This window comes from Myotis yumanensis, unplaced genomic scaffold (assembly GCF_028538775.1).
Source record: "Myotis yumanensis isolate MYYU_CA2020_CCGP unplaced genomic scaffold, mMyoYum1.0.hap1 SCAF_17, whole genome shotgun sequence".
NCBI lineage: Eukaryota > Metazoa > Chordata > Mammalia > Chiroptera > Vespertilionidae > Myotis > Myotis yumanensis.
In genome coordinates this window covers 35,813,461-35,836,614 of record NW_027223768.1, presented here as the reverse complement: position 1 = coordinate 35,836,614, position 23,154 = coordinate 35,813,461, and the positions used below count along the sequence as shown (strand labels likewise).

Genomic DNA, 23,154 nt, shown 5'->3' with positions numbered 1-23,154 from the left:
CCGGGTTCACTTATTAAGGGCTCTGACTGCCGGACCAGAAAGCTCACTGTTTCTAAAGCACAGCTTTCAACCCCTCGTAGTCTATTCAGAAACCTTCAGTGCTTGCCCAGTGGCGCGGTTTTGAACAAGGACAAGACTTGTGAACTGTGCTGCCAGACTACTTCTCCTACTTAAAGTTGCGGAGCAGATAAGCACTTAAATGAGATACTGGCAGTGGCAAAGGAAATTTAAGAATTTGGAGGTAGGATAGGATTTGTTCCTTATCTTTTAATTCGTTTCTAGGGTGGCGGAGTAGGAGGGAAGAGAGAGGAATAGCGAAAGATAACTAATTTGCAATCTGGGTTCAGGAGTGAGATGGGAGCATTGGGCCTCTTTTCTGTAAAGTGATGGCGGCACATTTCCCCTTCATTTTCTTTGGGAAAGAAGATAACTTGTCTTTAGTACTTGTGTGGCTGGTGTGCCCTCTAGTGTCAGCCCTAGTTCGGCAGCTTCTTGGAAGTCAGGAAATGGAGTCTGGGTTCAGAACGCTGGTAAATGCTGCTTTATCCAGTTCCTCAGTTTTCCTCCCCTTCTCCCCTCAGGGTATTGCAGGCACAGATGTGGCAAAGGAGGCATCAGACATCATCCTAACAGATGACAACTTTACCAGCATTGTGAAGGCAGTGATGTGGGGACGAAACGTCTACGACAGTATCTCCAAGTTCTTGCAGTTCCAGCTCACTGTCAATGTGGTGGCCGTGATCGTGGCCTTCACTGGAGCCTGCATCACTCAGGTGAGGGGAGTGTGGGTGGAGGGGGCTGAACTGGGAGAGATGAGGCAGGGGCTAAGGAACTGGCCGGTGTGGTTCAGTTGGTAAGTGCCATCCCAGGCACCCAAAGGTGTCATGTATGCATCCATACAAGCATAACCAATGGACACAGACACCAGGGGGGTGAGAGCATGAGTGGGAGTGGGGTTGGGAGCAATGGAGGGATAAGCACACATATGTAATACCTTAATAATAAATAAATAAATAAATAAATAAATAAAATAAAGGTGGCCGGTTCGATTCCCAGTCAGGGCACGTGCCCAGGTTGCAGGCTCGATCACCAGTAGGGAGTGTGCAGGAGGCCAGACCCTAAGTCTAGGTGGACAGCAGGAGCTAGGCCATCTCGAGGACAGAGGTGAGGCTGACGAGTGAGGGGAGGGTGGCTTCTGAGGGAAGCTAAAAGCACTGGTTCTTTGTATCCCCCACCCCCCCACCCCTCCGCAGGACTCCCCGTTGAAAGCTGTGCAGATGCTGTGGGTGAATCTAATCATGGACACGTTTGCCTCACTGGCCCTGGCCACAGAGCCCCCCACCGATTCCTTGTTGAAACGTCGCCCCTATGGCCGAAATAAGCCTCTGATCTCACGGACCATGATGAAGAACATCTTGGGCCACGCGGTCTATCAGCTCACAATCATCTTCTTCCTTGTCTTTGCCGGTGAGCCGAGTGTGGGGAGGCCTGAGGTGGTGGTTGGGGTGGCGGACGAAGATGGGGCGGGAAGTGGCCCGAGGACAGAAGGCAGAAGGGAGCAAGCTGAGCACAAGACTAGGAGGAACAGCAGCTTCACTCACGAGTGTGTCCTCTGTTCCCGCTAGAGGGCCGTCATGCCGGGTTCTGTGCTTCTGTTAAGAGTTTCATTATGCCTTTTCTTATTGATCGTAAAACGAAAGCTCAGGCCACGTAACAGTGGCGCTGAGATTCAGACCTGTGTCTGCCTGACTCTAGTGCACATGGTTTTACGACCATACTGCACTACAAGAAGATAAATACTGGAGCATACTGAGACAGTCAGGTATGTGGAGGTCAGGGCTAACATTTAACAGATTTAATCATTAGCATAGCTCAGATACTGACCACTTCGCACACCAGCCATCCGCAGGCAGTATGGCCACACCAACGTGTCTGACTCAGCCCGAGCCCGCTGAGTTCATACTTACCCTCCTGTGCTTCCCCTCTCTCCACTAGGTGAGAAATTCTTTGACATTGATAGTGGGAGGAACGCGCCTCTACATTCCCCACCCAGCCAGCACTACACCATTGTTTTCAACACTTTTGTGCTGATGCAGCTCTTCAACGAAATCAACTCACGCAAGATCCATGGGGAGAGGAATGTCTTTGGAGGCATCTTCCGTAACCTCATCTTTTGTTCTGTGGTTTTGGGCACATTCATCAGCCAGGTGAGATGCCAGCTGGAGCTGGGGTAGGAAGTCTGAGGTGATCCAGGCCAGAAGCTGGGAGCCAGGGTTCCCGAAGTACCTGGGAAAAAGGAGTGAGGGTGTGATGGGGACTCGGGCTGTGGGCTGCTGGGTTCTCCGCTGGCTTCCATTTGCACGTGGCTCTAGACTTGGGACCCGCTGTGTCAAGCGCTCCAGCTCAAGGCAGCATGTCGGTGACAAATAAAACAAGACGTGCAGAATCCTTTTGTTTCTCTGCCTCAAACACGGGAATCTCACGATGTGACCAAGAGGAGGGTCACTCTCTTCAACCCCCTCCCCAGGCCTCCTGCCAGCACATGAGCTGTGCATGCACGTGCTGTGGGCTCTCTCAGTAGAACATGCTGTGCCGTTCACAGAGAAAGGGCAGTGATGGGATGGTGTGCATTAGCTGACAGATAAGCTTGGGCTCCCGTGGGGTCAGGGGTCAAGAGCATGGCTGCCCTGGTGGTAAGAGGAGTGGGCCCTTCCTTCTTGCCCTAGTCAGGGTCGGACTGTCTCCTCATCAGAGTGCTGAAGCCTGTGTCTTCCTCCCCTTCTCGCGTTCTGGATTTTTTCTTTCTCCTCCCCCACAAGGAAATCAGGACTCCTGGGGCGAGGACTTATGTGACTCTGATGGCCTCAGCTGGAGGGCTAACTACCTCTCACGCACCTCCCTGATGGCGGGCTATGCCTTCTCTCTTCTAGATTATCATCGTGGAATTTGGGGGTAAGCCTTTCAGCTGTACGAAGCTCAGCCTGTCCCAGTGGTTTTGGTGTCTCTTCATTGGCATCGGAGAACTGCTGTGGGGCCAGGTGAGTACAGGCCCACCCTCCCTGAGCGGGCGTACAGCCTGCAGACCTCAAGTCTTTAAATGTTTCCCATCTTGTAGGATCCCAAGGTGGAGTGACCACTGCCCATCACTTTAGAGGCTTCAGATCTTTCTCTGACCAGGCCTGAGCTTCTCTGAGATGGGAGTGGGAAATTTAAATGAAATTTTGCTTTAAAATAATGATAATAAAGTAAGGGTCTTAGAAGTAGAAGAGTTTACAAAAGCATATGTCTTTATTCTAATGAGGCTTCAGTCTGGCCCTGGCTACTCTGCTGGCATAGTTTAAGGCTCCCCCACTCTTCTGTTCCTCACCGCGGCCTTCTCTGGGTCGAATGCCTGACTCACCTAAAATAAATCCAGACTTGCGAGGTCTCTGGAGAAGCAGTCTAGCACCCAGCTCAGAGCATGGATGTTGGATCAGCTGCCTGAGTTTGAATTCCAGCTCTCCTTTTTACAATTTGAACAAGTTTCTTAACCACTCGTTTCCTCAGCTTAGGATAACAGGGTCATTGTTCATTGTTATTAATCAGAAAATCAGTTACTGTATAGAATGACTGAGAACCATGTTTACTGTAAGTACGCAATAAATGTTAGCTGTTAAGATCATAATAATATCATCAGGTCTGGTAAGAGTATCATTCCTGTCCTAACACCATTTTGCAAGGTCCCTGCTTTGCTCTAACTGACCCCAAAGACCCCTCCCCGGGGCTGCAGGTTTTCCCCTGGAGACCTGCTAGTTGTTTCTTTCATACCTCCCGGTCCCTCCCTGATTGGGTGCTATCCCAGCTCCTAACCCAGGTCCCTCCACCCTGTTCTGCTTGCTGAAGTTCATTTGCCAGTGGTTCCCAAAAGCAGCTTACATTAGGGCGAAGCTTGGTTGTTTCACCTGCTGTTTGAAGCTCTCATCTGTGTCTAGTCTGTGACTGTGGCCTTTCTCCTGTATCACAGCAGCTCCTTCCAAGATCCGAAAGCACAACTTGGACATTCTTCCTATTTGAATGCCCTTGGGTCCATGTTGGACTGCCCACACAGCCCTTCTTCCCCACCCGAGCCCTGTCTACTCCTCCTCTTGTTTGTGGAGGACAATTGATTGACAGGCACTGAGCTCACCAAGTGGTTTATTATGAATTACAAGCCTACCCTACTGCTCCGTGGCTTCTGGTCATACTCATATGTCCTTTCTTCCATGGCCTGCCCCACCTCCTTCCTCACCCAAGTCCAAGAAGACTTTAGTATCCTCTCACTGCAGTTTTATAGCAAGGAATTGCTCTGCACGTGGTAACTAAGAAGAGGCTCATTCTTTTCCAGCACCCTCTCTACCCCTTACTCGCACACATGTAACATGACCATCCTTTCCCCAGACTTGTTTCCCCCTGAGTTCTGGTCTCTTGTCCCCTCCTACCATATAAAAGGCGTCATAGTTCTACTTCCTGGAAAAGACACATGGCATAATGAGAAGGAAGAACTGAGACAGAAGGAGGAGAAAGAAACATAACTAGGCAGACGACTGGTCAGATGCTAGAATATATGTTCTCTGTTGGATGTCCACAAATACAGAAAGCCCTCCTGAGGTCCTCACAGCTTATGGGCACGTCTAGTGCTTCTCCCGCTTTTCTCCCAATGGGATGGGTGATGATAGGGCAAAGAGAGACTTCCCCAAGGGCCTGCCCCTGATTCTGGTGTTTCCCCTTTTGCCGCACCTGTTCTCAGGTCATCTCCACAATACCTACCCAATCCCTGAAGTTCCTGAAGGAGGCCGGGCATGGCACTGCCAAGGAGGAGATCACCAGGGATGCAGAGGGGCTAGACGAAATTGACCACGCGGAGATGGAGCTACGCCGAGGCCAGATCCTCTGGTTCCGGGGTCTGAACCGTATCCAGACTCAGGTACTTGGATAGTGGTCTAGCCTCATCCTGGGAGAAGAAGTCTCCCCATCATGGGAAGTTTGGGGAGGGCATCAGTTCTTGGTGGCCAACGTCTCTTCCCTTACGAGGCCCGCTACTAACAGGCAGCCCTAGCTCCCTGGCTTTAGGACAGACAGGGGCAGAGGCAGCTGCGCAAGCTCCTCTGAGAGGAGAGTCATGGACCTAGAGCACGGGAGACTAACGGTCAGCTCAGTCCTTCAGCTTTGGTTTGGTTCTAAAGCCCCTTTCCCACCCTCCATTGGGCTGGGCTAGCTTCCTGTACGAGGTCTCTCTCAAGCACTAGACCTAACCCAGGGTGGGAAAGTTCAGAGTCCTTCCCTACCCTTCAGAAGGAAGGAGTTAGATAGTGTCTCTATGCCAGCAGCCCCAGCAGGCACTTAATATACATCCTCAAGCCGCTGCCAGGGTAATGTCGATGTTACCTGGAGGGATTTTTGTCAAAGAAACTCACCCTCTTAAATCTTCCCCACTTGAAATTTAAGGTCATGGTGGAGAACCTGATGGCTAAGTGTGTATAAATGACTGGTCTCTCAATGCCTGAGTATCGTTTGCAGGATCCAGACTTGCTTCCCCAAAAAGAAGCTATCATTTCTTCAAACTTCGTTTTCTTGCAATTTCTGAGAGAGAAGAGAAGCTTTCCTCTTGCTCTTAAGTCCCCTGCCTACAGCCTTACAGAAACTCTCCCCCACTTTTTATGCCACTGTATCTACCTTCTGCTGGGTGAGTGGGCCGGTCCAGGCACTGGTAACCCTGCCACCCTCCCTGTTCCTGCCCCACAGGCCTCAGTTGTGTTAGTCCTGAGATTTCCCACTTCAAGAAACTTTAAATCCCAAGATATCAAGGATGCTCTCCAAAGAACAGGCCTATCCCTCTCTACTGATTGGCTGAGACCCAGAAATAAGTGTCACTCTCTAAAATTAGCCTTGCAGATATTTAGAAAGTTCCCTAGTCAAGCCCGCCTTTTCTCCTTAGTGCATAGAGAGGAGGTACAGTGGATATTCTAAACTAAATGCCTGCTGAGAACTTGTCTCTCGGAGGCAAGGAACAAGTGGGCGCGGGAAAGGGGCCAGGTAGGAAAACACTGGGACTCCCTCCCCCTCCCTCGAGTTCCTCCTCCCAGAGAGGGCAATTCCCACAGGACCTGCACACACTGCCTCGGAACATCCCGAGTCCCCACCACTCTCCAGGCTGCTGGCCCACCCAGCAGTGGCCTCAGGGCCCAGGGAACCTGGCACCTTTGGCTCCTGTCACTAAGGCCCAGTGCTTTCCTTCACATCTGCTGTTTTCGAAATAACCTGTCTGCTTTTCTTCCCCTCAGGATCCTCTGCCTCCTCTCCTACTATGTGGTTTCTTTCCTAGCCAGGACTCCCTTGTTCCAGTGTCTCCTGGCTCCTGGCCAGTCTTCTCTCCTGGGGCTTGAGACTCATGGATCTTCCTTCCTTCCCCCTCCACCACCAATGTTCACTCCTTGGACTGTGTAGTTTCATGGCCTACAGAGCTTTAAGAATGCTACCTTTCCCGATTGGAGCATGAGGCGGTTGGGCCAGAATGGCATTAAAGCCTAAACTTAGGCAGCAAAGGCAGCCTGTGAAAGATGCCACAGTAACCAAATCCGTGCCATTGCAGTGTGCACCTGACTAAGCAGACGAGGCTGCCTGTGCCAACCTGTATCCGGCACCTGAAGCTCTCTCCTGGCACAGTTCTTCAGCCTCAGCAGAGTCCTAACAAAACCCCCTGCCATCTGATTCCTGATCTTTGTTGCCATTCTCATGGCAACACTTAGGGCGGGAGGTGTTGCCAAGCCCTTGTCCCGTCCTGGTCCCTTTCGCTGGGGAGAGCTAAAAGCACTAGAAAGCAGAAGTTTGGGAAACAAGGGCTAGAACCTGGGGAAGGTAAAGCTGGGATCTGATTTCATTGTGGAAGATGAGACCTCATAAGCCTAGGAAAGCGCTGAGGGAGGTGTCGCCACAGCCTCTTCTCCATGTAGCTGAGCCCTCCCTCCATGCAGACCCTTTCCTCCTACGGGATCAGGCTGCTCTGTCCCTGGAACTGAGAACTGGTGAAGGGGTGGTGTTTCCGCTCAAAATCCAGAAACTAGCCCTGCACACTTCATGGCTTCTCAGGAAGCTTTATAAGTAAGACTAGCTGACTCTCACGGTGCCTGCTTTCCCACCTTCGCTCCTGGGAAATGCAGTCAGATGAGTGGAATCAGGCCCTTCCAGCATTCCTGGGAGATTGGCCATTGGTACTAAGCCCGTGGGCGTTTTTAAGATGATTCTACCAGATTCTGAAGGATAAAGGAACTCCTTTTGATTTGTTCCTTGTTACTTAGGGGTCAGGGATAAGGATGGTAGGTTTGACCAAGGCCCCACACCCAGACCATCACTGGAAAACAAATGGCATGGATTGCCTCTGTCCCAGATAAGTCCACAGACCGCTACGTAGGGATAGCCTTAAGGCTGCTCACCACCCACCAACTAGCAACAACTCTTTCTGCCCCTCCCTCCCTCAGTCTCCCTGCTGAGTTATTGTCAGCATTTCTGCTGGACATTTCTGGATCTACAATGCATTAATGCAGCTAGTGGCATCCTCTCTAAAGAGCCTGGCCATTGGAGAGCCTGGCCATTGGATTTCTGAGCTCCATTCTCTGTCCCTGTCTACCTCAGACCAAGGGAAGGATGTCTCAGAGAAGAACCCCCTAAGAGAGTGAGCCCAGCAACCCATGACCCAGGAGCCTTGCCACCATGGCCCCCTATGTATGGGCTGTTTTTCCTTTAAACACATGAGTTATTTTCTTGGAAAATCTGTAAAAATAGGTAGTCGATTTCATTGGTTTAGAGGTTCCTGAACCTCAAGATTCAGTAATATATACTTTGCCTTCTATTTTAAATTGCACACCTGATTTTTTAAGAGTACAGATGAAAACAGTGAATAGGCTATCACTGTCTGAGTCATCATGGAGTGTGGGAGTCCCTAGAAATTTTAGATGCCTTAGACACCGGCATTCCTAAAATAGCCTCCAATTGGCTAAAAGGGGAGAGCAGGCCGGATTCTGGCTGGGTATTTGGACTCCATGGCAAATTGTTCCCGAAATGAAGTGTGATGTGCAATGGACACGTTTCCCCCTGCTCCTCACCACTGCTTTGTGTGTGAGGGATATCTGGCTTTCTCTCTCCTGGCCTGTTTCCCAGCTCCTTCCGTCCCCCTTCCCGAACCCTCCACCACCCTCCCTTTCTCTCTCTTCACCTCTCCCTGACTGTGGAGCAAAGCTGTTTCACTCTCTGATTCTTTGCAGATCGACGTAATTAACACATTCCAGACGGGAGCCAATTTTAAGGGAGTCATAAAGCGACCGACCATGGGTCAACACCTTGATGTAAAACATGTTCCTAGCTCATCCTATGTAACAGTTCCACCAGTCAAATCTTCCCCCAACACTTCTGTTCCTGATGCTGTTTCATCTCCTACTCTGGGCAGTGAGTGATAGTCTATTATGATGCATGATTTGCTAAAATGACCACAAGAGAGCACGTGGCATCCACTTTAACCGACCATGGTTATCTTTTTCTTTTGGTTTTCCCTTTGACCTCTGACTTCAGGGAAGAAAAACTGGATAAAAAGCCCACTCCAAAACCAGCCTATGTGCCTGCCTATTTATTTATTAATTATTTATTATTTATGTATTTATTTATTAATAATGTTGAAAAACTATTAAACCATAACCATTTTAAAGACAATAGCCCTGTTTTCTAGTTGTTCCTCTGCATTGCTTGTTTCTTCCTCAAGTTTTTTTGTTTTGCTTTACTTTATTTTTTTTTTTCTGTATTTTGCTTTGTTCTGATATGTTGTTGTTCCTCTCTGTCTGCTCCTCAGTTCCTGAGGCTAGATGTAAGGTTAGGTCAAATGAAACCCAGAACTCTCTTCATCTGGAGGCAAATTTGAGGTCTCCTAAGAAAGGTATGAAGGGGGCTATTGTTCCCCTGGGTTGTTTTTTTTTTTACCATTAGACCTTTCATAATTAACCAGTATTGAACTTTGCCATTAATAATACTCCTTTATGGAGACCACTCTATTGTTAGCTGGCAGTGTTGGCATAAAAGTTAGAACTGAATGTGAAGAAGACATGAAAGCTTTCAATGCAAATGCACAGGGCTGAGCAGCCCTGTTGTTTTATTTTTCAGGGACTTTAAACTAAATTCTGGTTTAAGAGTCAATTAATTCACATCTAGGGAGGAAAATATATGGAACGGTCAAAATAACATTTTTCTTCACCTGTTAAACTTATTATTTAGGAATTTCTGAAGAGCAACCTTTTTTTTTTTCCTTGCTTCTAGGAATAGAATAGAAAGATAGAAGCAGGAAGTTTGAAAACTATTGCCTCGCCTACAGTGAGCCCTTATATCGCATTTTGCACATAAAGTTTTGGGAACCCCTTTCTTAGCCAGCCTATTTATTGGGATGCTGCCCACACTCAACCAATGGTGCTCCCATTGGTAGATTATTGGATACTTGCTAATGCTTATGCCTTCCTATCCCTAGTCATTTTACCTGTCCCAAATGGGCTACTGAGAGGAGAGAGAAGTCTGTTTTCTGGTGGTGCTATTATAGTATTTGGTAGGAAAGGAATCCCTCTGTATTAAGTATATTGTGAGTTTCAGATATCTGAGTGTTTGTCTCTCCCTTCCTCCCAACCCCCCCTTCCAACCAAGGGATGAGGGGTGAAGAAAGAACAGTTGCACTGTTTGTAGTTCACATGGTTATGAGCTGCATAGATTGACCAGGCTTAGATAACTTGTTATCTTTTTTTAAAAACCCTCACCCAAGGATATGTTTATTGATCAGAGAGAGAGGGAGAAACATCAATGTGAGAGAGAAACATTTATCAGTTACCTCCTGTACACACCTGACTGGGGATCAAACTCACAACCTTGGTATGTGCCCTAACCAGGAGTCAGACCCAAAACCTTTTGGTGTACAGGACAACACTCCAACCAACTGAGCCACCTGGTCAGGACAGATTATTTGTTGTCTTTTTAACCAACTGCAAGTGTTCTCATGTGAGGTATTGGGGGGGGGGCGGGGTATATAAATACATATTTCTTTTGGCCCAAAGGCAGTCAAAGTACTAAAGAAGTCTTACTCTGCAAATATCCAAGAGCCTCTCGCCCTAATTCTCCCGTATTCCTCTCTTATTTCCATTTCTTCTAGTTTTGCCATATTCTTCTAACTAATTTTTGTTCTTTTTTTTTTAATCATGCTTTTATGCTAGGAAGGGTTAGTATCAGATATCCCAGCAATTCGAAGGTAGAAGGAGCTAAGCAGAAGGCACAGAGCCCACTGGGCTCTTGTAGAATTGCTGGTAGAGGGTAGGCTACAAACCATCAAAGACTAGAAAATCCATCAGGAGAGACAGGTCATCCTTGCTCTTTCTCTGGCTTCTTCTTCCTTGTAGGTCCTAGAAGTTATAGTCATGTTTAAAACTCCCTTTCCCATTTTAGGTCTCCACATAAATTCAATTATTTATCTAACCTTCAGTAGATAAATCCCTAAGATTTCCCTCTATAGGAAGGTCCTAATCTCTTCTCTCCCACTCCTCTCCACCCCGCCCCGGTTTCTGAAAAGTGAGCAGAAGACTACAGAATACCAGCTCAGGAAATGGAGTCTTCATCTGCCTGTTCATTGAGCTAGCACCAAGGTCTAGCCTGGTTGGGGCTCCTGAGTCATGAGAAAGAGTTGCCCTTCAATCCACCACTTCACCAGTAGGACAGGGACCACCACAGAAACATTTCCCAAAGGTTTTCAGAGACGATGACCAGGGAAGGAAGGGTTGATTGGCTGAGTGGAGAGACCCTAATGCTTTCACAGCACCTGCCTCACTGGCTGTCTTGTGCCCTGTACACCGCTCCTGCACCACGCAGCATGCCTCAGGCAGGGAAGAGGACCTGGGTGGAGTGATGATGGTTATCTTTGTGATTGTTCAGCAACATGAGTTATGTATCTCTGAGGCCCGTGTGGGGCTTGAGGAGCCTTCTGGTACAGCCCCGTGCCCTCTATCCCCTCACTCTTTCCTCTGTCCCCAGTCTCCAGATGATGCTCCCTAGCTTTCTGGCTCCACTTCACTTGAGCTTCCTTGCAGGTGACTGGTTTCCCTTTAGATTCCAGAAGTCCTGCAGTCCAGCCAGATGGCTGTTCCTTGCTCCCCCAAAGAAGAAAATTTCCCTATTTGTTCCATTTACCCACCCCCAATTCACTTTTCTATCTCCCTTATTGTTTGCCTGTAACAGTTGTTATGATCACCCCAACAGGTGAGAGGAAAAGCCAGCAAGTAGGGCTCCAGACCCTCACTACAACCCCAGTTTTTAAAAATCTGTTTTATACATTAGACTTCAAATATAATTCTTTCTATAAAGTACTCAATGCTTAAAACAACAGAAGCAGGAAGTTTGAAAATTACTGGTATCGAAGATGATCAACTGGTGGTATAAAGGTACCTGCAGCACTTGTTAGAAATTTTGAGATCTCAAGAGCAGGTGGAAAGTATGGGCTATCTTATCACCCCTGTAGGGAGTGGCATGGCTTTGAACCCTTCTCTTGACCAGGGCCAGGGGAGAAGGCATTGGATTTAGGTTTACTCAAACCAACTTGCCTTGCTCTAAGTTTGACGTAGATCAGTTAAAACTTGGAGCCTCCTGAAGACCAGATGGAGACTCTATTCCATCTAATCTCACCTCGATCTGGATCAAAGAGAGCATAACAGGTAAAATTCACCTATCAGATGGTCAGTAGGAATCACAGAAGGATGGAAAAGCAGGTCCTTACTTTCTCTTCAGCATGGTGAATGTGTACCCTGGTTCCTTGATTCTGCTTGGTGGGGGTGTTGAATTGATTCTACTGAGTGGCAAAGAATCCTTTGCCCTCTAAGCTCTGAGCACCCTCAGTCCTGGTGGGTCTTCCAGGCTGTCATAGAATAAGGAAAGTCTAGCCAGCAGAGATACAACTTTAGTGAACCTACTTTACACACTATTTTTGAAGACTCTATACAGTGATAGGAAGCACTGGGACAGGCAATCCAACCAAATTATTTGCCTGACTCTCTGTATGCTCTGCTGTCTCCACATTCTTACCTCTTCTCCGGGAACGTATTCTTTGGTTACACAGCAGAGGAATGTATGAGGTGCCCTAACCCAACACTCATCATTTCTCCCTATCCCCCATCCCCACCTCAACAGTTTCTCCTGTGTTACTCCCACTTCTTTTCCAAGGGAAGAATTTTCGAACAAGACTAGGATCAGCCACCAACGAAAATCCTACAACTGCTTTCTTTTCCCCTGGCCTCTCTCTCCAACCTCTCAGGATTCAACTTTCTCTCCCAATCCCAATCCTACTAAAGCAGGTTCTAAATCATCCCTTGAAGCAGGGGTGGGGAACATGCAGCCCGTGGGCCATATAAGGCCTGCAAAATCATTTGGTCTGGCCCTGCCAAAGCATTAGGGGTGAGTTAATTAAATGTTTGACCAAATACAACAGGCTAATTTTTAAGTTGATAGTTTTGTGTGGCCTAAGAATCTATATATATAAAAGCCCAGCAACTGGAATGGTGGAATGACTAGAACGACCAGTGGCTATGGTATGTACTGCAGCAGCCAACCAGTCTGATCCAGGCCCCAATCAGCCCTCTTCCCACCTCACCTGCCCAGCCCCCAATCAGCCCCCAACACCCCGATCGGGGGTGGGGCCAGCTGGCCAACTGCCTGCGGCCCCTCCCCCGCCCCCGCTGGCCTGGCCCGATGGGCCCCCATCAGGGCAGGCCGGCCGGATCCCACTCATGCACGAATTTGTGCACCAGGCCTCTAGTGATATTATAAATATCCAAATGGCCCTTGGCACAAAAAAGGTTCCCCACATCTGCCTTAGAGAGACCTGCAGTTCAGAAAAGCAGGCTACCAAAGTGGGTAGTGTTGGGTAAGGCACAGTCTGGTCTCAGAGATTAATTATGGTCAATTCTTTCCCCTTTCTCTAAATTGACTGAATCCCTTTCTTCGTACAGTAAAACTACATGTTGGTTTTTTTCCTTCATCTTCTTCATCCACCCCATGAGAAAAGCCACTTGTTTGTAGCACTGCCCCCAGGATTACACCCACCCTAGGTCCCATCCTTTTCCTTCACGTAAGATCATGCTTCTCTTTGCAATTTAAAAATAGCTGGAGGAAGCTATGAGACTGGGCAGAGTTACCATGTGTCAGAGACATAGACATGCATCTGAGTGTGAGAGCCAGGTCTTCTCTCAGTATCAGGAGGAAGGTGTCTTTTGATACCTTTGATACCTGTATTTCATCCACATCTTCCAGGGGAAGGACGGAAGGAAGGGGACAGGGTGGAGGTTGTGGGATATAAATATATGTGTGTTACCTGATGAAAGAGCAATTCTTCAATTAAAAAGTATAAGTTCTAATTTCTTGCATGCTGCTGACACAAATGAAGATTGGTTTGTCTGCCTTGCTGCATTGTATTCATGGTCACTTGTCACCCAAAGTATATTATGTACAGATTGGTATGTGTTGGGCTCTTTGAGGGTTTTAAACAGATAACTAAACCTCAATGTGTAATCTTTTTATTCCACATTCACAAAATGTTTGGCCTCAATACAGAAGTCCACATGTCTGACTCACCTTTTAAATTTGGCTATTAATTTGCACCTCGTTCCAACCTTTGTGCCCTCTGTTCGAAAGAACTAATGAATCTTTTTGTTTTCTGTTTCATTTAAGAGTGAATTGTTTGGGAATGCTAACTTTGCTTTGAGTTTTCTACTTTTTTTACTGCAGCTTTTAAAACATCCTAGTTGTTTGCCATTACTCACCTCACCCCACCCCAGTGCTTGAAAGTTGAGCCACGTAAATGTTTTTAGTGTCCTATTGTATGGTTTTTGTTGTTGATCAATAATGTTTGGTAGTTTGGGATTTGTTTCTCTCCTCAAACCACCAGTTTCTTGTTCTACTGGCCAATTCTCATATCTGTATTTTCTCATCCTTCTCTTCCTCCCCCTGGTATAGATCAAAGTGGTCAAAGCATTCCATAGTTCCCTCCATGAAAGCATCCAGACACCCAAGAACCAAAACTCCATCCACAACTTCATGACCCACCCTGAATTCGCCATAGATGAGGAGGGGCCACGAACACCACTCCTGGATGAGCAAGCGGAGAAAATTTTTGAAAAGGTTCCTAAGTCTGGGACTAGGGTGCTCCTGTTGGATGGTGAGGTCACTCCATCCGCCAACACAAACAACAATGCCGTGGATTGCAGCCAGGTGCAAATTGTTCCCTCCTACTCTGACAGCCCTCTACATAGCCTGGAGACATCAGTCTGAACGTCATTCTCTGCCTCCCATTCTTGCTTCTTCTATTTCCTGTTCATCTCTCCCATCTATGAGATGATGATGGGACTTTTCGCTGTCATGTCAGCTGCTCCCAAGTATGTGTGAGCGCTACCTGACCACGAAGAGGCAAGAGAACATACCTAAGGATTTCTACTTAAACTTGAGTTGGGGTTTGTAGCAGGACCTAGTCAAACCCCTGCCGGGTAGTGAATACTAAAACCTACTCCTTGAGTGTATCAGTTGTCATTTTTAAAGAAATGATACGATCTTCTTAGCATTCATTCCAACCGAATTCTCCCCCAGTATTCATGCTTATGTTGCCATCTCCTGACTTCTGGATTTTACCTTATGAGTCTGTGTCATTTATAACCTCAGTTGAGGGTTCAGCAAGACAAATATTCTCAAATGAAATGTGTGGGAAGCAGGAATGGAATGTATGGAATTAGCCTATAGAGTGATTGTTTTTAAAATTGTTTTCCCATTTTGAAAGCTTATACCTAAAGCCCTGTAGCTCTTTCTACCCTTCCAGTCAAACTTCTCCACTCTCTCTTAACTATTGTCTTCCTTACCTACACTTTTTTTTTTTTTAAGTTGTGATGATTAAGAAAGTGGAAAGGACCTGGCTGAATTAAGTCAAATTTGACCATTCTTCCTTCTGGCCCCTATGGAACCGTTGATTTAGTTCTAGAGGCAGATAGGTTTTCTTTGCTAACAGGGTCTTTTGAAGCAATTGAAAGCTGGTAAGAATGTGTTCTTGCTATTATCGGTTATCTACTTCTACACTTGTCAGGTATGTGTGGTGTCTACGTGCTAGGGAGATCAACCTTGACCATGAAGCTTTCACATGTGTGGTATTTGGTTTTTACCATCACCCTGAGATTTCTCGTATTTCTAAAGTGGTGGTAAATGAGTCTGTTGAGATGGCCCTGTCTTCTAACTGAGCTTTGGTATCGAGGACCAGGAGCTGGCATGTCTAGGACCAGACAGACCATGAAAGCCAACTCTTAGAGAGTCCTGGGGTGGCCACTGCTGCTTTCAAAGCCATCTGCCAAGACTCTTCCAGGGCAGGACCTGGTTATTGGGGGAGTGAGTGTTGAGAAGCCTTGGGAGAGGCCTAAGGGCCGTCTAGGATCTGAGCTTGGGTCCCAGCTTTGATATTCCCGTCAGTTGTCTAACTCTACTCTTTGCTGTGTTCCCTAACTTGTCCTGTCTCTGAAAAGGTCCCAACCTTCCTCAGATACTTTGATTTTGAAAATATGAATCCAGAGTGGGAGGCTCCAGTGACATTTTGCTGACTGAAAGGAGCAAAAGACCCACCCTGCAGAGCTCCCCTCCGTCCTTCCCACCTTCCCCTCTTGTGCCCCACTCAAGCCCCTCTCCAGAGCGTGCTCGCCTGCTGCACAATCAAGCCCTGTGCCTTCTTTCCCTGAACACTGCCCAAAGCACCCCCTCTCACCTGCCTCTCAGGAGCTGGGGACTTCACTAGGAGACTCTCTAAGTGTTCCTTCATGGGACAAGGTGGAGCCACATTGGCAGCAGCTCCAGTTTTCTCTCCGAGCAGGGGGCTCTCTCGTGTCTGTCAATTCCCTCCTCCCGTTGGATAGCTGGGGAAGCCTGCCCCACTTTGCAGCGCCATGGGAGAAGGGAGAAGGGCTTGAGGCTCTTGTGAACTGCCAAATGTCCATCCGTGAGAGGAAGGGCACCGGAACCTGTCTTCTCCAGCCTTTTCTTCTGGCTGCCACCCCCTCTCCCGCTTTCACCTGAGCTGGCCAAGGCAGGAAGAGGAAAGAAACATGCTCCCTACACATCCCGTTATTACAGAATCAACCACGTTGGATTTGGGTTTTGTAAAGGTGACCTGCGTCAGTGACCTTTTCTCTGTCTGTAACATGGGGGAGGAGAGACAGCTCATGCAAGGTCTTAGGTGTTCACATGTCTATTTATTAAGTACATTGGAAGATTTCGTTCTGTCAAGTCTTTTATTACCTCAGATCAGTTTTTTAAAAAAATAAAAAGCCAATAACAAACTTTGGAGGCGATTTTACCATTCCTGCTCCAAAAAGACTCTCATGGTGCCCGACAGGTTACTCCTGAGAGCTAGTGTCTACTTTTAAAGTCAACGGTTTTTTGTGTATTCTAGTTTCCACAGTAGGAGAGAAAATATAGAAATATTATGCAAAAAAAATATATAGTTTTCTTTAGATCAGAAACGTATTTTTTGAGTCAGCCATATGTATTTTGTTTAAAGGATGTAAAATAAAGTGCTGTCATGTAACCCTGTGGAGGGAGCACATAACCAGCTGTTTAACATGACAGGTGACTTAGTATATTTGTCATTGGTTTCCAAACCAATGCAGCGTAATTCCTTTCTCCAAACAGCCATCTTTATACTTAGGGGGGGGAAACTTGTTGGGTTCTAGACTTTTTTAATATAAATTTTGTTGCTACAGAACTTGGTAAGTTTAAGTGTTTATGTGCCTATGTTTTTTATATGAGTTTTTTCCTATTCCGTTTCAGTGATCCAACTGGCAGTGAGTAAATACGGCATAAGTTAAAGCTTTTCCCAAAAACGGTGCTTTGGGTTTGAAAAGGGTCTGATGGGGAGAAGGGGGAAATAGTGTCCTAGATTACTCTCTTGATAAATCTAGAAAAATGGGCAGTAGGCTGATGGGAAGGGAAGCACCCAGCAAGAAGGGAGGGCCAGCAGCGAATGAGCGTGGGCCCCTGGGAGGTGGGTGCGAGGCTCTGGGGGCTTAGGGATGAGGGTCAGGGGCCTTGGTTGGATTTTGTTTCTTGATGCATAGCTGGCAGAGTAGGGCCCAAGAGATGAACATCTCTTGGGCTGCAAGGATCCTCTGATTTGGGGTTTGCATTTTTTACCTCCGATAGGAGGTTCTTTTCCCTCCGGTTGTCCCTGGAACTTTCCATCAGTGAGTTTTTATGCAAGGATCTGAGTTGGGACTTCCTCCCCTCCCCTAGAAAGGCTTCATGCAAGATATAAGATGGGGGATAGAGCTGTAAGTGGAAGAGGACAAAGGCTGGTTCTAGCCCTGGCCGACAGTCTTGGGGCTCGGTCCCTCCCGTAGGTGCCCTCTGACCTCTGCAATGACTCGCATCCCTGAAAGTTGTAGAGAGACCTCCGAGAAACCCCTCTGGCACTCGTGGGTTCTGTAGGTTTGGGTTTCTTCTTCCCCTTGAGTGTCAGAGGGGAGCGTTTGCACTTAAATCTGAGTGACTGCCTCACTGCCGATAACCCAGAGGGACTAGGCAAGCTCACCTGTGCCCTGAACCCACCCCCACCACCCCCAATGCAGAGCTTCCTTTCTCTCCTGCATCCTTGCCTATCGACTGAAGCTGCCCCTGTACCATCACAAAGTGCCCATTTCCTCACTTTCAGAACGAGGGACCACCCCCCTTCCCCAGCAGCGGTGGGGGTGAGGCATTTGCAATGCCTGCTGTTTCTAAGCCATTCCAGCCCCTCCCTCAGAGTAGACCAGACCCCCTTGCAGTTAGCTCAGTGCCCGTCTTTTTTGCCTTCCCAGCCCTGCTGTTAGGCCTGCTGTCCCCTTTCCTCTTGACTAAGAGAGATGGAGGAGGTGAGCTCCCCTGACTGAAGTGGCTGTGGGTTCATGTTTTCGCCCCATATGTATATATGCCATATGTGAATATGCCATATATATGTGCCAACCAATCTAACTACTCTGTTCTTTTCAAATCAGCACGGAGATAGGAATTTTGAGTTTCTTCTCTTTTTCTTTTTTCTGTAACTAGTATAGCAAGCACTGGTTTGTGTGTTTTGTTTTTTTTGTTTTTTGTATAAAATAATAAAAACAAAAGATAGGCCGCTGTGGTCTGCATGACATCAATAAGCAAATGGTGATATCAGAGCAATGTGTACCCCAGTGTGTGTTGCCATAATTTGCAGTTCGGCTTAACAGTGCACCCAATCTGTATTTGCATTTTGACATTATTTAAGCTCTCTGTACAATGTTTTGCATGTATTTATATGGTTCTTGGGGGGGGGGGGGGGGCGGGAATGCTATAAACTGACAAATCTGAAATTCAAATATGTTGTTCCACTGAGACAGGAAGAGTAGGAGTTTGAAAAGATGGAAAAAAGGGATAATTTTTTGGAACCAATAAAACTTGTTGCTGATGAGCAGAACGCAGTACTGCTGTGCACTGAGAATAAAGCCCGTACCCACTTGTGACTGCGCTGTCCTCGATGTGTCTCACTTTGGGGCGATGTCCCTGGTTGTCCGTTGAAGGTGGGAAAGGATGTCACAGCCATGTTGAGAGCCCCTCTCTTCAAGCCCAGAACTCGGCTTAGGCGTGGACCCTGGTCTGCCACGTACGTCTCCCTCGGCGACTCGTACCCTGGTTGCCAGTTTCATTCCCTTGTAGTCCGAGCTCTGCTCTGCCCTCTTCAGTTACAATCTGCAGTCGGGGCTGGAGCTTTTAAAAAAGGATGAATTTGGAAGGAGAAGGAAAAAGTGAGTTTGACAGCCCTTTCTTTTCTTTGCTTTATTGATTTGGTTTTTTTTAAATAATATTTTTATTGATTTCAGAGAGGGAGAGAGAGATAGAAACATCATGGATGAGAATCATTGATTGGCTGCCTCCTGTACATCCCACACTGGGGATCGAGCCCACAACCCGGGAATGTGCCTTGACAGGGAATCGAACCGTGACCTCCTGGTTCATAGGTCAATGCTCAATCACTGAGCCACGACGGCTGGGCTTGTTTACTTATTTTTTAAGTGAAATGCCTTTTGGGAACATTGGTTCCCCTTATATTAGCACTTTCTCCTACCTCCCCTCTGGATTCTCCAGCCCCCACTTTCCCAACATTTTTGCTTTTGTTTTTGTTAATTATCCCATTCATTGAGTCACTAGCATGACTGATATGAGGCCCCAATTTTAGGTCAAAACAGCTTTCTGGCAAGTCATTGAGGTTCTGAGCTTTCATGTCTCAGAACTCAAGCCTCCTTCCTACAGCTCCCACCCCGTGCACAGTCAAGTTTGCAGCTGTCTGAAAACAGGCGGCAGGACTCTGTGGGCTCCCCGGGCTCCCCACAGCTCTGTAGGAGCAGTGTGATGCTGAAGAACAGCCCAGCCTCCTGGCTGGCTGAACAGGCTGCTTGTGAAGGAGGAGGCCGTCCGAGTTGGAAAAGGCTTCCGCGGTGAGAGGTCTTATCCCCACTTTTCTTGCCTCTGTCCCAGGCTGCTCTCCGCAGGCAGCCACGCTGCCCCCTTGGTCCCTTTAAACAGGCTGCAGAGAAAAAGTAGGTAATAACAGGGGCTGGGTCTCACTTGATACCAGAAGTCACTCCCAAACAGAACTGGTCTTTTTTTTCTTCCCATCGTCGGTCCCCTCCCAATTACCCTTGCCAAAAAGGGTGCAAAACACATACACACAGAGTCCTTTGTAAAGCTTGTCCCTATGCTTCCCCTCGTACTCTCACCTTTTCCTAGCTAGGCCCTACGTCTGCACCTCTCTGCTAAGCCAGACAGGATCTTAAGGATCCACACTCCTAGCCCCAGTGCACAGTAAGGCACTGAGAAGAATGAACTTCATAGTAGCTTTCTGGCAGAGACCAATGTCTCCTAAGATGTTGGTTTAATGAAGTATAAAGCCAGCTCGGCTCCTTGGGAGTTACCACATGGAAAAGACCACACTCTTTTCTTCCATCCTTTTCCCTACCCCCAGTTCTAGAAAAGAATAGTTTATGTGCCTTCAATCTATATATATAAAAGCCTAAGCAACCGTGACAACTGAACAACCAGAATGACTGGTCGACCAGTCGCTATGATGTGCAATGACCACCAGGGAGCAGACACTCAACGCAGGACCTGCCCCCTGGTGGTCAGTGTGCTCCCACAGCCAACCTCCCGTGGCTGGCCAACCTCCCGCAGTCCCTTCCCCCAGCTGGCCAGCCTCCCGTGGTTCCTCCCCCTGGCCGGCAGGCCCCGATCGGCCCTGATCTCCAGCCAGGCCTAGGGACCCCACCCATGCACAAATTCGTGCACTGGGACCTCGTCTTTAATAACAGCTGGTGAGTCTCCCCTTTCTCAGCCACCGTATCCTCCCCCTACAGTCACTGGGTTTGTTGGTTGCTCTCCACCAAGACTGACTGGTTCCCTCCCAAGTACACGCACAACCTGGCCACTCCCTGAATTCCTCTGGCAAATCCAGAGATGACTCTTTGGGTACCAGTGAGCTAGTTACCAGCTTCTGACCTGAGTGTTAGGGCATGGTCCTCAGGTCACTCAAGCAGGAAGAAGAATGAAAATGGCATGTCCTTTACCAGCAAATAATTTTGAAACTCTGTTGTAAATAAAACATGCAAGCATGTCACCCTCTCTGTGTGGATCATTCCCCAGCGTGAACCTAAGCCAGGGGAGGTCCATTGCCTGTAATACTCTCAGCTTTGGAAGGCAGGAGCGTCTGGGTTCTGGGCTTGCCTGTATCCTGATGTGGAACTAACCACAAGTCTTAACTTCTCTGAAGCTTGTGTGGGACACCTCCCTGTCCTCAGGAGACACACGTAGAAGGGAGCCGTCTCCTTGAGGGGCCTCCCACTGCCGCCTCCAGAGAGGCTGCTGGTGAAACCAGAACACCATGTCACTTACTGACAAGGGGACTTGAATAACCTTACATGTTTGGAAGCCAGAGCACCATCAGAAGTTTGGCTTCTGCTTGTGAAATCGCAGGCGGGGGAAATGCTGTCTGAGCGGCCGGTGCCGTCACACTCGGCCAGGTACCTCCCTCTCTGCTGGGATGGACCCGGTCCCAGTTGGTTTTTCTGATGTCCCCTGTAATGGAGGTCACCCTCCACACAGCCCTATTGGTCAGTTTAGATCCAGGAATACTACATTAAAAGGCTGATTGGAGTTTTATAGCTCCAGATCTTCCTGTGCTGGCCTCATTTAAAGCAATGGGCATGAAAACTTGCTTGAAAGAGGAAGTGAAGCTGGGGAGGTAAAGGCTAGGAACGAGTAATTGCCCTCAGCCACATATAAGAGGGAGAACAACCCCGGCCAGTGTTTCCCAATGGTTAAAGTGTGGGCTGCGCACCAAAGGGTTTAATTCCCGGTCAAGGGCACGTGTCTGGGTTTTGGGTTCACTACCTGCCCCCAGTCAGGGTGCCTGTGGGAGGCAACCAATTAATGTGTCTCTCTCACATTGATGTTTCTTTCTCTCTCTCTCTCTCTCTCTCTCTCTCTCTCTCTCTCTCTCTCCTTTCCCCCTCCTTCCTCCCTCCCTTCCACTCTCTCTGAAAAGCAATGGGAAAAATATCCTCAGGTGAGGATTAACAAGCAAACAAAAATAAGGGTGAATACCCCCAAGATGACCCCAAGCCCTTCTCTTCAGAATTTCCACATCTTCTCTTCCAAACCTTTGAACTGCAGCTGCTGCTGATCAGTTGGGAGAGAGAGGGTTTGAGTAATTCCCTGCTCACCTTCTGGTGGAGCAGTGGTTCTCAACCTGTGGGTCGCGACCCCTTTGGGGGTCGAACGACCCTTTCACAGGGGTCGCCTAAGACCATCGGAAAACACATCTATAATTACATATTATTTTTGTGATTAATCACTATGCTTTAATTATGTTCAATTTGTAACAATGAAATTGGGGGTCACCACAACATGAGGAACTGTATTAAAGGGTCGCGGCATTAGGAAGGTGGAAAACCACTGTGGTGGAGGATCTAAAACAGAAAAACTGAAGAGCTGGAGGAAGCAGGAGACTCGTGTCCTGAGCCCCACCCTGTTTCTCAGCCAGTTTCATTTCCCATCTCTACAGGGAGACTGTTAAATGACATCAGCGATTTCCAGATTACATTTTGAAAATCTGAAAGGTTTTCTCAGAGTTGATTCGGCCCACAGGTGTTCAACAAAAATGGGTTTGTTTTTTAATGTATTTGGCTTCCAGGTGAGCTGTAGCTTTATAAAAAACATAATTTAAGAGCACTGTGAACTGGCCATCTCCGAAATGCTGTGATTCTGATTAAGAAACCAAATATAGTGGGGCCTTGACTTAAGTGTCCTGACTAGACTAACGAGTTTTTTGAGATACCAGCTGTCTCTCTGCCGATTTTTTGCATTGAGTTGATAGAGTAATTTGAGTTAACGAGCTCTGTCTCCGAACGAATTAAACTCGTAAGTCAAGGCCCCACTGTAATCAGTGCTGAAATGGGTGACAATGTAACAAAGTTGTGTGATTAAGTGCACAAAGAAGCCAAGCTTGGGTCCTGTTTCCATGGCATCCCATTATAGTTTTCATGCACAAATAATATAGAGTCCGACTTCCCGATTAGAGTTCAGCTGCTGAAGTTATTATGAAGCTGATTCTGTTGTGGAAAGAGCAGTAGTTAGTGAATCCAGACCATCTCACTGAAATGGCTTAAAGTTAGAGCAGGGCAGCTCCCGGGAGCTGTGGAAAGAGCTGGCCTGGGAATTGGAGGCCTGTGTTGCCATCCTGACCTGCTGCTTACTCACTGTGCTACCTAAGGTTTCTCCAACTCTAACACTGTCCATTCTTGCTCTAGTCTCTAAGACTGCTGTAAAGCCCTAGCTGGTTTGGCTCAGTGGATAGAGCATCTACCTGTGGACTGAAGGGTCCCGGGTTTGATTCCAGTCAAGGTCACATGCCCACCGGGTTGCAGGCTCAATCCCCAGTAGGGGGCGTGCAAAAGGCAGCTGATCAATGATTGCCTCTCAACATTGATGTTTCTATCTCCCTCTCCCTTCCTCTCTGAAATCAATAAAAATATATTTTAAAAAATAGAATAAAGTTGC

The 23,154-nt window shown here is 47.7% G+C and overlaps 1 protein-coding gene across 6 annotated transcripts in view; it reads left to right on the top strand.

Annotated features, from left to right (window-relative positions):
* ATP2B4 (ATPase plasma membrane Ca2+ transporting 4) overlaps window positions 1–18,566 on the top strand; it is a 96,293-nt gene extending 77,727 nt beyond the window's left edge. For 3 of the 6 annotated variants that reach the window (XM_070396706.1, XM_070396704.1, XM_070396705.1), the window contains 6 exons: window positions 582–773; window positions 1,254–1,467; window positions 1,996–2,207; window positions 2,931–3,038; window positions 4,766–4,942; window positions 14,032–18,566. In XM_070396706.1, coding sequence (XP_070252807.1) covers window positions 582–773; window positions 1,254–1,467; window positions 1,996–2,207; window positions 2,931–3,038; window positions 4,766–4,942; window positions 14,032–14,346 — 1,218 coding nt within the window. In that variant the 3' untranslated portion in view covers window positions 14,347–18,566. Of the gene's footprint in view, window positions 1–581; window positions 774–1,253; window positions 1,468–1,995; window positions 2,208–2,930; window positions 3,039–4,765; window positions 4,943–8,276; window positions 8,458–14,031 lie in introns of all 6 variants that reach the window. The other 3 variants (XM_070396709.1, XM_070396708.1, XM_070396710.1) reach the window with 2 other exon arrangements.
* The last annotated feature ends 4,588 nt before the right edge of the window (window positions 18,567–23,154 follow it).